The sequence below is a fragment of the Mastacembelus armatus genome, chromosome 15 (assembly GCF_900324485.2).
Source record: "Mastacembelus armatus chromosome 15, fMasArm1.2, whole genome shotgun sequence".
In the NCBI taxonomy this organism is placed as follows: domain Eukaryota; kingdom Metazoa; phylum Chordata; class Actinopteri; order Synbranchiformes; family Mastacembelidae; genus Mastacembelus; species Mastacembelus armatus.
The window spans coordinates 5,740,283-5,753,250 of record NC_046647.1 but is presented as its reverse complement, the minus strand read 5'-3'; the positions used below and the strand labels follow the sequence as shown (position 1 = coordinate 5,753,250).

General features: G+C 40.5%; 2 protein-coding genes across 2 annotated transcripts; both read right to left on the bottom strand.

Annotated features, from left to right (window-relative positions):
- Positions 1 to 428: 428 nt before the first annotated feature.
- stpg4 (sperm-tail PG-rich repeat containing 4) lies at positions 429 to 6,321 on the bottom strand. Its single transcript, XM_026309874.1, has 7 exons — positions 6,223 to 6,321; positions 6,059 to 6,115; positions 5,191 to 5,445; positions 3,982 to 4,046; positions 3,659 to 3,704; positions 949 to 1,053; positions 429 to 616 (listed from the first exon to the last, which is right to left on the bottom strand). Exons 1-7 carry the CDS (start codon positions 6,250 to 6,252, stop codon positions 509 to 511), a joined length of 666 nt encoding a protein of 221 aa, XP_026165659.1. The 5' UTR covers positions 6,253 to 6,321; the 3' UTR covers positions 429 to 508.
- A 2,514-nt stretch (positions 6,322 to 8,835) lies between these two features.
- On the bottom strand, positions 8,836 to 12,524 carry calm2a (calmodulin 2a (phosphorylase kinase, delta)). Its single transcript, XM_026309243.1, has 6 exons — positions 12,393 to 12,524; positions 11,401 to 11,431; positions 9,980 to 10,123; positions 9,784 to 9,890; positions 9,563 to 9,698; positions 8,836 to 9,479 (listed from the first exon to the last, which is right to left on the bottom strand). The coding sequence occupies exons 1-6, from the start codon at positions 12,393 to 12,395 to the stop codon at positions 9,451 to 9,453; spliced, it is 450 nt and encodes a 149-aa protein (XP_026165028.1). The 5' UTR covers positions 12,396 to 12,524; the 3' UTR covers positions 8,836 to 9,450.
- Positions 12,525 to 12,968: the final 444 nt, after the last annotated feature.

Here is a 12,968-nt window from a genome sequence, read left to right as displayed (position 1 = left end):
GGTTAGGTATAGGCAATAAAACGTCTTGGTTAGGGTTATGCAGCAAAACGAACAAAAACGTCAGTTGCTAATCGCCATTGTCTATCATTGCCTCCACTAGGTGTAGTAGTCTCCTACTGACCTACATAAATACAACTGATGTATGTTGATAGCCCCTATTCAATAGTAAGACAACATTCAAATCGGCTGCTGCAGTTTGTCTTCCCCCACCCCTTCATCTGAGATGGTACCTTCCAGCTTCTAATTGGCTGAACACACCTTATACAAGTAACTAGCAGTGGGTAGAGCAGGGATAGTTTAGTAAAACAAGCAGGGTAGTGGGCCTTGAGGACCGAAGTTAGTCACCGCTGGTCTATGTAAAAAGAGACCATTGGTTGTCTTTCATTTTTACAGTCAGGAATTGACTTTTATTTTGTCAGTCAGGCAGGATCACATGTGACTGTTCAGTAAGTTGACAGAGTGAAGAGATGGTAGCAGGATCCAGGCATTATGGGAGATAAAGTCCACACTAAGGAATATTGCGAAAGAAGAAGCTAAATGAGCGGTCTATGACATCTGTCTTCAGATGGTTGCTCAACTTCCAGGAATGCTCGTAGGCCCCTGGTCCTGGGGTTTTCTGTGGAACACAACAAAAATACACACCAACATAGGTTTTTCATTAAACAACCACTTTGATATACAAATATTAGAACAAGGTGTGATATCCCATTTCTCTTAAAATAATTCAAATCATAACTAAGTTTGTTAAAATCTCATTTCCAGCCAAACTAAAAAAGGATTATTTCATTAAAACAAATATTTGTCTCATCACGAATTTAACTATGCCATAAAGCAGAGAATATAAAACTGTAAAAAATATAAATAATTTCAGTCTTACTGTAGTGATAAGAGGCTTATGTTGTGTTGGACAGCATAGATATGCAGGTATGAATGCAGTACTGGACTTACTGGGTGCACATAGTGGAGCCGTGGTAAAGTGGACTTAAAGCAGGAAGTAATGCCTTTCTCAGGTCTGGTCTGTGGATTATAGTGACATGGGGCAGGTCCCTCCTTCTGAGATGGTCAGAAACAGGACAAGATTTTGCGATCAAGACTTGATACACAAAGGCTAGCATATAGTCATTACCAGGTAATTGTGCTGAGAGTTTCCTCACTTTTTTTTTAGCTGTATCTTTACTGAACGGGTCAGTTACCAGCATGTTGGGGCAACCAGCTTGTTCAGGGTTTCAGTAATGAGTGGAATTCTCTCAGAGGAGAACAGGGCAACTTTCATTTCTATGCTACCTGAATTGAAACACCATTGTTCTTAAGAATCTAAACAAAACTATCTTACAGAGTAAATGCTACAGAGCTCAATCGAACATATTCTGAGGTTATTGTTACTGTATATTCATTATACATCATGACTCCTAATTTTTTTTTTAACCTATTGGGGGTTTTGCCCTTGCATTCTTGAACCTATACACCTGCATGAAAACGTTATTGTTATACCATGTTGATATTCCAGTCATCTGAAAGATGCACCCAAAAGATCTATGACACATTATTCGAGGTGCGCCTGTATGACTTTCTTCAGTAGAGCTGTTTTATAGGTATGTTTGGGATAGTGGGCTATCTGTTAAAAGTCAGCCTCTCTCTGCTTGCATGTCTCTCCCTCCTTGCCTTTCACTTCTCCTTTCCTCTTACCCACTAACACACATACTGGTCATCACCAGCGGCGTGCCATACAGAAATAGCATCACCCCCCCTTCAACCTCCTCCTCAGACATAAAACTGTCTCACTGTCCCTGAATACAGGACCAGCCTTTCATTTTCAGCCACTCTGATTCTGACAGTGGGACATGGGGAGGTGTCTTTTCCTCTTTTCTGCTCCTTGGAGAGATGGCTGGAAATATTACATACCATTTGATCACAGTGACCCATTCACTTGATCCTTGGCAACTGGTCTGTTGGCCCCCCGCATGGCCCGAGGTGCTAATGCAGGTGTGTTTCACAGGAGCTGGCGAACACCAATGACACTCTGGATGTAAGTGTGGTTCAGCCAAAGCACCTGGCCTACTTTCCTACTGCGGCACAGCACATTAGAAACGAGCTCCTGTGTGGCATATTAATTGGAACGTGCCTGTGAACCTTTTAAACCTTAACCTGTTTTTGGTTAGCACAGCCCAGACTTTGTTATATAAAACTTCTTAAATCAACTGGAAACAGATGCTTTTATTTTTGAAAAGAAATTAATATAAAATAATTAACATTTCATCATTTAAAAAAATAACTTTATGGTAGTTTTTTTTTCATAATTCTAAACATATCAAATGAAAACAAAAGTCTACAGCCGGGCTTGATGTTGCACATATTCATGCAGTGTCACCAGGAGATAGGAAGAACAGGAAAAACACCCCTTCATCCAACTTGTGCTGATGTTTTCTTCCAGCGAGGCTAGCCTTAGGGCTAACCTTGTACACGAGGCACCTGAATTAGCTTCCGCTAAACTTCCGACTCCACTGCTTATAAGTACGGTTTATATAATAATATGAAGTGGACATGGCATTCAGTATAATGATGCAATAAGCTAAATACTAATGTCAACACAGTGACAATGTTAACATAGTGATGTCAGCTAAAGCGGATGGGTATTTGATCATAAACCATAGTATTGCCTGTAGGGAGGCTGTAGCAGAGTGTATAATCATACACCAACATAGCCATGCTGCTAGGAAAGTGACTGAAATCTACCAGCAGGTGTTTAGATCAGCTGCTTTTCATATGGTAGTTATAGGTTGAATCCCTCTACACCAACAGAAAGTAGGATATTTTTATATGGAAATGTCTAATTATGACTTTAATCCAAAAAGACTGGAAAGGGTGGATTTGTTCCTTCCAAGTAGCACGTGCAGTCGACATTGTAAAAAAGCACACCATGTAAATCTAGGACACACAGTGGCCTCGGGATTGAAAAATTAAGTCAAATCAGGAAAATAATAAAATATATATCTCTTTGTTGTATTCCTAAATACCTTCAGTGTTTCTCTTTATATGTGCGGAAATCATTTTCTTCTGGGCATTCAGGCTTATCTCCAGAGCAACCTCGTTCATGTAAACTATTAAGACACCTTAACTTTGCTCCTCAAATGTCAGGTCAGCTGTCTCAATGAATTGTGCTTTCAGTTCATGTCACTGTGGGATTTATGTAGCTGCTTAACCTCTGACAATAATTTGTCTCAAAGTTGCTGTGACACCACTAACAGCAGAAAACTGTCCCCAACTGCAGTAATAACACCCTTGGGATTTCTTAGCGCCTTTCCCTCAATGTCAACACTCAGCAGCTGCCAGCATGGCTCAACTATCTATCAACTACCAGCATGGACACCCAGCTCAGGCTCCAACACTGCAATATGACCCAAAGCTGACTGGTCAGCCAGTACTGTGCCAGAACAGGCCCTCAAATGGGGCAAATAATACAATCAGACAACCTGTGAGATCAGTTTTCTTTGACCCTTGTGGTTGTCCTCACCAGGTTTTACTCAGGACGTACTGGTGGTCACATTAGATGACTGCTTGTAATCAAAACGTGGTGAAAGTGTATTATCATGAAACCGTTTTGTGGGCATTGCAAAGACTGAATGGTCATAACAACTGGTATTGGTGACCAGATACTTACAGGCGGAAAGCTGATCCGTTGCACAGTTGACCGAAACATCGCATGCCTGCAGGAAGAGGAGGGGGGAGGTGATTATCAGAAAAAAGAGAAGAGCAGAACGGTAAGAGGTAGAAAGAGAAAAGCAAAGAATAAATGCATGATGAGAGACAGAGAAAATCAGAGACCACATTGATGATTGCTCTATCCGTGAGCAGCAAGGAAGATGAGACAGGGAAGGAGAGACTGTATAAAGAATAATGATTTGCTGTTTAAGGGATGACTCATGGGATGTCTGCTCCGCTGTGATCTCAGAGCTAAAGAGAGACTGTTTGTGGAGTGCTTACTTGCAGGGATGCTTCTCCACTGGTTTCTCTGTCACATCGTAGTCACACGGTGAAGTGTATAAATCCTGGCACAGGGAGTAAAAATAAATATGACAGTATCATCATGTTTTCCATGTTCTTTTTTTGGGGGGGGGGGGGGGGGGTGGCAGCTATATTACGTCACCTACAGCAGGCGTCTGTTTCCAACACACCTTCTGTTTACAGTTAGGCTACGGCAGGTGCATTTTAAAGAGCACGCTGAATGGTACTTAGCTGAGATATCTACATGCCACACAACAGTAATAGCAAATTACACCCTTAATGTAAGACATGCATCCATGGGTCCATGGGTACTGAAGAGGCCTATGATGTGGCAACAGTTCTTGCCAATAATTACTTTAATAATTACATAGATACCATAATCTGCCATTAATGTAGAATAACAACTTGCTACATTATTATGCAATTATTTTGGGGGGGAAATTATGGCATCAAGTACAAGCAACAACAAATATAGTAAATGTTTTAGCAGAATATAGTTACATTTAGGCTTATAATTATAGGCTTTGAGCCCAGCTTAGCATATAGTAGGGGGAAAACAGGTAAACTGGCTAAAAGTCACTAGAGTAACTTACATTGTGTCTGCTTTGATTAACCCACACTCTAACGGGGGACCTATGTAGTGCATCTTGGAAAACAACAGCCTGACACACATCTGCAGTTTTACTTAGGAGAGAGCCAAGCTCACTGTTTTACCTTATTTCTAGTCTTTATGTAAGCTAAGCTAATCACCCCCTGACTCCAGCATCAAGCTTAAAAGTACCCCAAAAATATTGCATGAGAACAAAATGATGTATTAAATAAATGTCCTCCCAAATTTTTTTGACAACTTTACATCATGCATTGTTTACTTTTGTGTTTGCTTGCTACTGGCCTTCTTACCCTTGCTGCTTTATATGCAGCAGTTAGATAAACAGCATGACCAAGACTATACACAGTATCACATTGTGCATGTACGTGAGATACAAACAAACAGGGGCCCACTCATCAAAGCACTGCAAAAACACAATCCAAAGGATATTCTTAGTGTACAGGTCTGAGACTGCAAACTTTACATTTAACTGTCAACGAAAACAGATACGTGTATTTACCAAAACATGTGGAACTATTCCTTTAATATGTGGACATATGCCAACAGAAGGGGTAATGGGAATAATATTTGAACACCACCTTGTCTCTGATGCCGAGTGTAACGGTGTTGGGCCGTGGGCAGTTTTTAAAAGAGTATGATGCTTTATGCCTGAGAGCATCCTGGGTGGAGTCAGTGTAGTCGTAGGCCCCAGGCAGCAGCAGATCCCCTTTACGCACACCCGGAGTCTGAGCTTTTCTGCCCACACCTTTAAAACCATAGGTCTTCTTCACAGGATTGAGTTCAGCATCTTCGATGAAGTCTCGAATGTGATAGAGACCTGGGATGGGAGTGTCCTGAAGAGAGTGAAAGGGTAAAAGACATCTGCTTGTTAGCATGTTTTAGCCAACACTGGATTATTGTCTGTATAAACCCACTGCAGCTCAAGCAACTAAAACACTTTTTTTTTCCCATAATCCTTTTCAAATGCAACTGACATTCAAAACTGGCTTTTCTCCAAATAGTGGCCACATAAATTAACTGCATTGTAATTGTAGCGCAAACACAATATGTTTGCTGTTGAATTAGAAACATGAAACCACCTGACCTACTGTTAGGGCTCACATTAAGATTAAGATGATTGTTAATTAGGTCTATGTGCTGTGGTACTACAGTGAATGCACTGTAAAGCACGTGGGGACTAGACTCACTGTAGTCTTAAACATAGAATTTTCTTCTGGCAGATAATGGTCTCTGGAAAGAGACAATTGGACAGTGCTGTGCAATAAAACCCAATAACTGAAAATTACTGCAAGAACAATATGTTTATTAGGGAAGTACAGTGTCACAATAACTAAACATGGGCTAAGTGACAAACTTGTGTCAAGTGTTTGGGTCTGTTCAGAAGCTAATTTAGCAGCCACTGCTCAGAAGACAGAGTATGAAACCACACTGCAGTCTGACACCTACTTTCAGTGTTACCAACCACCAGCTCCCCCGACCACACAGGTCCACCTTGTCATCACCCTGCAGATAAAAACAGGATATGAGCCAAGACACAGTAGATTATTTCTGCTGTGATGACATTGCTGTGATGACACTGAGCTATGAGGGCCTTAGCAATAGATCCTTACCTTATCTGTTCTCTTACCACCCCTGGACATGTCACTGCCTCTAGACACAGCTTTGTTTTTCCATGTGACAGTATCCTGCACTGTACTCGCTTACTACCTGCCCGAAAAAGAGATCCTGTGACACCTGACACAGCTAAAACTGCGACTGTTGCTATAGCAGCAACGCCACTATTGATCAATGTTTTAACAAGCTGGCCTGGTGGAGTGCTAACAGTTTGACTGAGAAGAAAACAATGGTAAGCCAACGCCAAGGCACATGCTATTATCGTCATTATCATCGTCACATTGTCTGATATTTGGAAGGAGACTGTGAGTTTTATTGGTATATGGGTAAGAGTTTTATTGGTATATGGGTAAGGGTACCCTTTGGAGTACCTGCAGGAATGACCTGCATTTATTGATAAATTAGTTTTAAAATATGATGTTTCAGAAGCAATTAATGTGGCATGATAGAGTTTAATGTTTATATTTTTAACATGACATTTCCCACTTTCACCATTTCTGGTGCTTATCCTGGAACATCCAAGGTCACAGGGGGCTGGAGACAATCCCAGTTAACACTGGGTGGGAGGCAGGGTCCACCCTGTACATGTAGGTCTGGCTCTGCATGTTTTATGGCTAAATTAGTTATCTAATATTGCTGAAACTGATAAGATTTGAACATGCAAAAAAAAAGATTCCAAACTGTAAACATTTTTGCAGTTGAAAATGAATTAAAATTACATCTGAACTGAAAAACATTACATACTAATATGAGTAGTTTACTAATTTATATTTTAATGACATTTTTCTAGTTTCAAGATCAGTACTTTAGCTTTCAGTTTTTAGCTTTTAATTTTTCAGATTTAATTGTTTTTCAGTTACAGTTTTGATTTGGCGCCATACAAAAACCCAATTTTCCAAACTAAGGTATGAGGACCATTGGTGGTCTAATGAAATAAGGAATATGTAAATTCTGAAACTTTTTCTCTATTAGTAAAGGATTAGTCTAGTCTAGTTTCTGTAGATATGAATGAGTTCATGTATTTAGAAAAAAGCAAGCTCTTGAAATAAAACAAAGCACATGATACAGAAATTCTTTCAGACCATCCGTCTTCTTTGTGTATTAACTTTAAAGTATCTTACCTCTAGGGACATGCTAGGCTGATGTGTGATGTCAGGTACAAGTACAGCACACACACACACGCTCTCTCTCAGTGCAGCAGAACTACAGACCATCACCTAAAGTGAAAATCTCACCCTGGGAGCAGAAGTGTGACATTCGGCCTTGTTGCTAGGCTACATGGGAACACATGGTTTGATGAAGCCAAGAATTCATGTTTACACTGTTTATCAAGGGAATGCGAGACTCTCACTCAGAGAAAACACAGACAGCTAAAGAGCTGTTGTCTGACTAAGGTTGACTGTACATCCTTTTTCATTGTAGTACCTGGTGTAGCTTCACAGTCTCGCCCCAAAGTGGACAACATATGAATTCAAGGAAGGGCTGAGACTAGTGTTAACAGGTTTTTATAAGTAGACTGCTACCACACCAACTGTGAGGTTTTTAAAGTATTGTGATAATTGGTTTTGACAAGTTGAAAGCCACTTGTGTCATCAATTCACACCTGAAATCGTTGCAGGTTATGGTGTTTCTTTTTATTCTGTCATGGAGCTGATGGTTTTTCTATGCAGACAATTCACCCATTTTAAATACACATAAGACAAATTAAAACCTGATGAGAGCATATTGTAAGTTAGTTACTACTTTACACCACAGTGCTTGTTGGTCTGTGAGCTATTGAGTGCATTTTGTAATGCTCTACATGTTTCAATATATATCCACGGGGAATCCTAAATAACATGCATCACTGATCAAGTCAAAAACAACTACAACCCTTACTAGTCCCAGCAGTCAAAAATATTGCATAACAATTCAGATTGACAAGTTTTTTAAATTATGATGATCCAAAAATTGTATAAAAGGTACATCAGACATACTACAAAACTCATACAGGAGGCAGAGCAGAGGTCCACAATAGAGCTTTATTGTCATTCATCAAAATAACAAACTTAGTATCTCTGCAAGCTACTGTAACAAACTCAATGAAAGAAAAACACAGGTACATCTCTATTTACACCATGGTTTCTGATGTACACTCAAATCACCTGCACCTCATGACTGGGGACAAATGCCAGGTAAGACATCAGGCAGTCAGCTTCTCCATGGTTCTGTGCCAACAGCAGCAGACAACACATAGCCTATGTAGTCAGTGGGGGAGCTGGACAGTACAAGGCTACTCTAATGTCGAGTACCATTGTGCACTTCAAAAATAGAACCTTTGATCCCGCTGAGTGCTTTTATTTTAATGACAATTCAGATGTGATCTGAGCTTATCTGAAAATTAAGTGGCATTAGCTGAAGCCCCTCAGTGTGTTTGGGAATTAACAGGGGACACTAAAATGGCAAACATTTCATGTGTATTCTAAGCAATAAAAAAAAACAAAACAAAAAAAAAAAAAAAAACCTATCAAAATGGAGCATCTTGCCCTTGATACAAAAATGGGAATAACATGGTATACAAACTCAAGGATCCATTGTAACTGAGAAAACAAGACAATCTTCAAATCCAAATAGATTGTAAATTTTATTGGAAAACAAATATACAACTTGGAATGGATTATTTGAGGCATGACCAGAGGTCATTAAAAAAAAAGAAAAGTAAAAGTAGTGAGTAAAACATTAAAAAGCATGGTAAGATTAGTCATTTTCTGGTATACAGAACAGCAGATACAAAAAGAGTTTGTACGAGTACCTAGGAGATACACCCGTGTCATTATTTTTGCAGTAGTGCAATGCTGAGAGATTTCCATATATACTTTGTCCATAGTCCATGCAGAGTTTAAATTCCTCTACAATGTTTCCATGCCAACAGCGTTGCCAAGTGACAACCAGCTGACAGGTTTCCAATGTCGCCATGTGTGGAGGGGCCCCGAGCATACAAGACAGGAAGCGTCGAAGTTCTCCGGCTCCCAGGGGCCTCCACGGGCATCTGGTTGTATGACCATTCTGTCACTCCAAAACACCATGACAGCAAAAGAAAGGGACATGGGGACAATAGCCTATGCTGTTTACATGCAGTTCCTTTGGACAGCAGAAGGGGCAGGGAGGAGGGGGGCTATTAAGATTTTACAGAAATTACACGAAGAAAAAAAGGCAAATTTATATACGAAATCTGTACAAGGCCTTCACTTCGCCGTCATCATTTGTACGAATTCTGCAGGAAAGATGAGAAAAGAAAAAAGTTGAGATTATGTCACAAGTGATCCAAATTGATAAAAATACATGACATTTACTAACCTTCATAGTTGACCTGTCCATCTCCATCAATGTCTGCTTCTCTGATCATCTCATCCACTTCTTCATCAGTCAGCTTCTCTCCAAGATTTGTCATCACATGGCGAAGCTCAGCAGCACTGATGTACCCATTGCCATCCTAAAAATTAGGTCATTCAGTCAGCTCTAAAATGTACACATGTATGCACTTGCATGTGAATGTGAATGTGCATATTAGCACTTACCTTGTCAAAGACACGGAACGCTTCTCTGATCTCCTCCTCGCTATCTGTATCCTTCATCTTCCTGGCCATCATGGTCAGAAACTCTGGGAAGTCTATCGTACCATTTCCTGAAGAAAACAGCCATTGATGAGGGCTTATCCAACAAACTTACATTATGCGTGTGTTAGCAGGCATCAAAGCCAAAGTGAGTTCTTACCATCTGCATCCACTTCATTGATCATGTCCTGTAGCTCTGCCTCTGTGGGATTCTGTCCCAGAGAACGCATGACTGTGCCCAACTCTTTGGTGGTAATTGTACCATCACCATCTTTGTCAAAGAGTGAAAATGCCTCCTTGAACTCTGGATGGAGGAGGGAAAAAAGACTTTACTAAGGCTAATTTGACACAGCTACTGCGAGATATGAACAAAACTGGCAAGACAAAGCAGAATCCATAGGTCCATGTAAATACTACCAGACCACCTTGCATAATCAAAACTGCATCTTAGTTTGTCAATCCCACCAACCCTAAGCATTTGCCACAACTCAAAGGGCATTATATTATTCATGTTTCAGTTATAAACCTGCTACAACATACTGCTGAGTCTTGTTTCAACTTCCAACTGCAATTGTTTCTGACTAAACAGCAACCACCAGACTGAGCAGCAGGGCAGGCTCAGACTGAATCAGTACCAAATGACAGGCTGTGTAGCTTGTTTGAGCAGGGATGAGAATGAGACTCAAGAAGTATGATGAGGGGAATGAGCAATGTGTAGTGGCAAGAAGCAGCCTGTCAGTCAAATACTACAACTTGCCCTGCTATTTGGAGAGTCAAACAGGGAAACACCCTTTTTGAGGAAAGGCCTATTTTCTACAAGAAATTTGAGGGGAATCCAGTTCCTATGGTATGGGACAAACATATCACTGGAGTTGTTTGTTGCACTATAAATTATTGTGACTGCTACCTCAAAACACCTTAGGTTCACACCATGCTGTTTATACAGTCTCTAATAACAGGCATGTCCACAAAACCTCAGAAATTTATGCACTTAAGTGAGCATACAGGAAAGGGTACGATAACCATACGACACTGATCTAAGCTGAATCAAGTCCACAGCAGAAGGACGGTATCAGAAACCTCTTCACTGTGCCACGCTTTAGACAGGAACTGCACACATTACAGCAAATCTAAGCACTTTCAGCCAGCAGACACTGCTCCCAACTTACATTATAACATTTATGTCGTATCTTAGCATAAGGGTATAGTAATCCAGTGATGGTGCTACAACTGTCCCTGAAGCATTCTGTCCAACGAACACACCCAGTGCAAAGGACACTTCATGCACAGCATGTAAAAGGCGACTGCCAATCGCATAGCAAAATACAGAGCCATTCCAGATTACATCATTTATTACATAGCAAACCATGACAATGCAAAGTTTTCCAGGAGAGTCCTACTGCAGTCCAGAGGCAGCAAGCAACAGCCGATTCATTCATTCCTATTTTATGACCAACAGGCTGGTCTGTTGAATACCTTAAAAGGCAAAAGCATAAATCCACTGCAAGAGATGCAAGAACTCATAATGCTGGCCACTTAAAGATTTGAGGAATGAGGACGATCAATGGACTGTTGTCTTACCAGCAATCTGCTCTTCTGTGAGCTGATCAGCCTGTACAGTAGAAGATAAAATGATTAATGACATGCCAAAATTGTTACTTATCCAGAATAAGCTGTTACAGTTTTTTTTAAAATAAAAAAATTAATAGATGGCTTCAAAACTCCCATCGAAAAAATACAAGTCGCAAAAATTGTATAAGTCTTTGTATAATTCGCAAAATTTAATGAGGATTACAATAGGTAAAACGTTACAACCAAGTTAAACAAACACAAAAGGACTCTTTCATGGCACAGAAACGGCTAAAAATGCCTTTGAAGCGTCAGAGCTATCTAAATATGAATTTTCAATGACGCCTGTTTTGCCATAGACAATGAATGGCATACAATTTGGCGGTAAAGGTTAACATTAGCTGAGGAGAGCTATAGTTAGCTAGCTAGCCTTATGTGCCGGCTCGCGGTAACAGACCTTATACAAACACCGACGTCCATACTTAAACCAAAATGAATAATGCCATCACACTAGGCAATGGCTAGCGTATAGTTAAGCTACAACATTACTTCTCGAGCATATCATTAACTGAGATAAGAAACGATGTGACAAAACTGATAAACGGTCTTCAACATGACAAACGTTACTTAGCGCACCCAACATTAGCCTGATGGTGGTCTTGAATAAAAGCAACTTTAACGAGGAAAAAGCGCTCATGCCCAGTTTCAAGTGTTAACACTTACGATAAGGTCTGGCACACGAGTGTTTGCTCACAAGAACGCAGCTAACATTAGCTTTGTCCAACAAGCTAACGCTGCCTAGCAACTAGCGAGCCGTCATATACTCTGTGAGCACCGCGGTCGTTAACTTAGTTAGAGCAGTGCTTCTCCGTAGGTGGACTTAGCACTAGTGACGCTACGTTTTATTGAAATTGATTTCAGATATTTACAGAAGTGTTTGCTAACGGCAAATCAATTCTACGCCGAAGAAAAAAAAAAACAACATAATTATTCGTGTTTCTTACCATTTCGATGTAGACACAGCGGCTGCTTCACAACAAAATCCAAACCCAAGACAAAGCCTCAGTACTCTGACAATCCCTATGAACACACTGAGACAGGGGCAACTGGACTCGCCTTTAACGGCTGTCCTAGACTCCTCCTCTTTGCATCATCCTTCCGCCAACTTCTCTCTTCCTCAGTTACCAAATGAATTTAAAATGTATTTTGTCTAAATAATTAGCTATACAGAAAAAAACGAGAAGCAACTGCAATGCAAAGGTATGACTGGCCTGAGTGTTTTGACGTCGATATTAAAAGTTATATTACGTGTAGTTTGTGGTCTACATAATGGCGTATGAATACTTTGTGCTACTCTGTGATGGGGCACAAGCCGTAGCTGGAAGAAATCGCGCTCTCTGATTGGTGTGTTTGTACCTGCAATGCGTCACTCCCATGGTCTGCGCTGCCGCTGCATTTTGTCCGTAGACATCCCAGTCAGTGCCACAGGCATAGCAGACAAGCTTGTTGCATTGTGTTTGTACATATGGCATCATCTTTGGGGAGCCCCAGTAAGATAGTTTTGATAAGATATTAGCTAC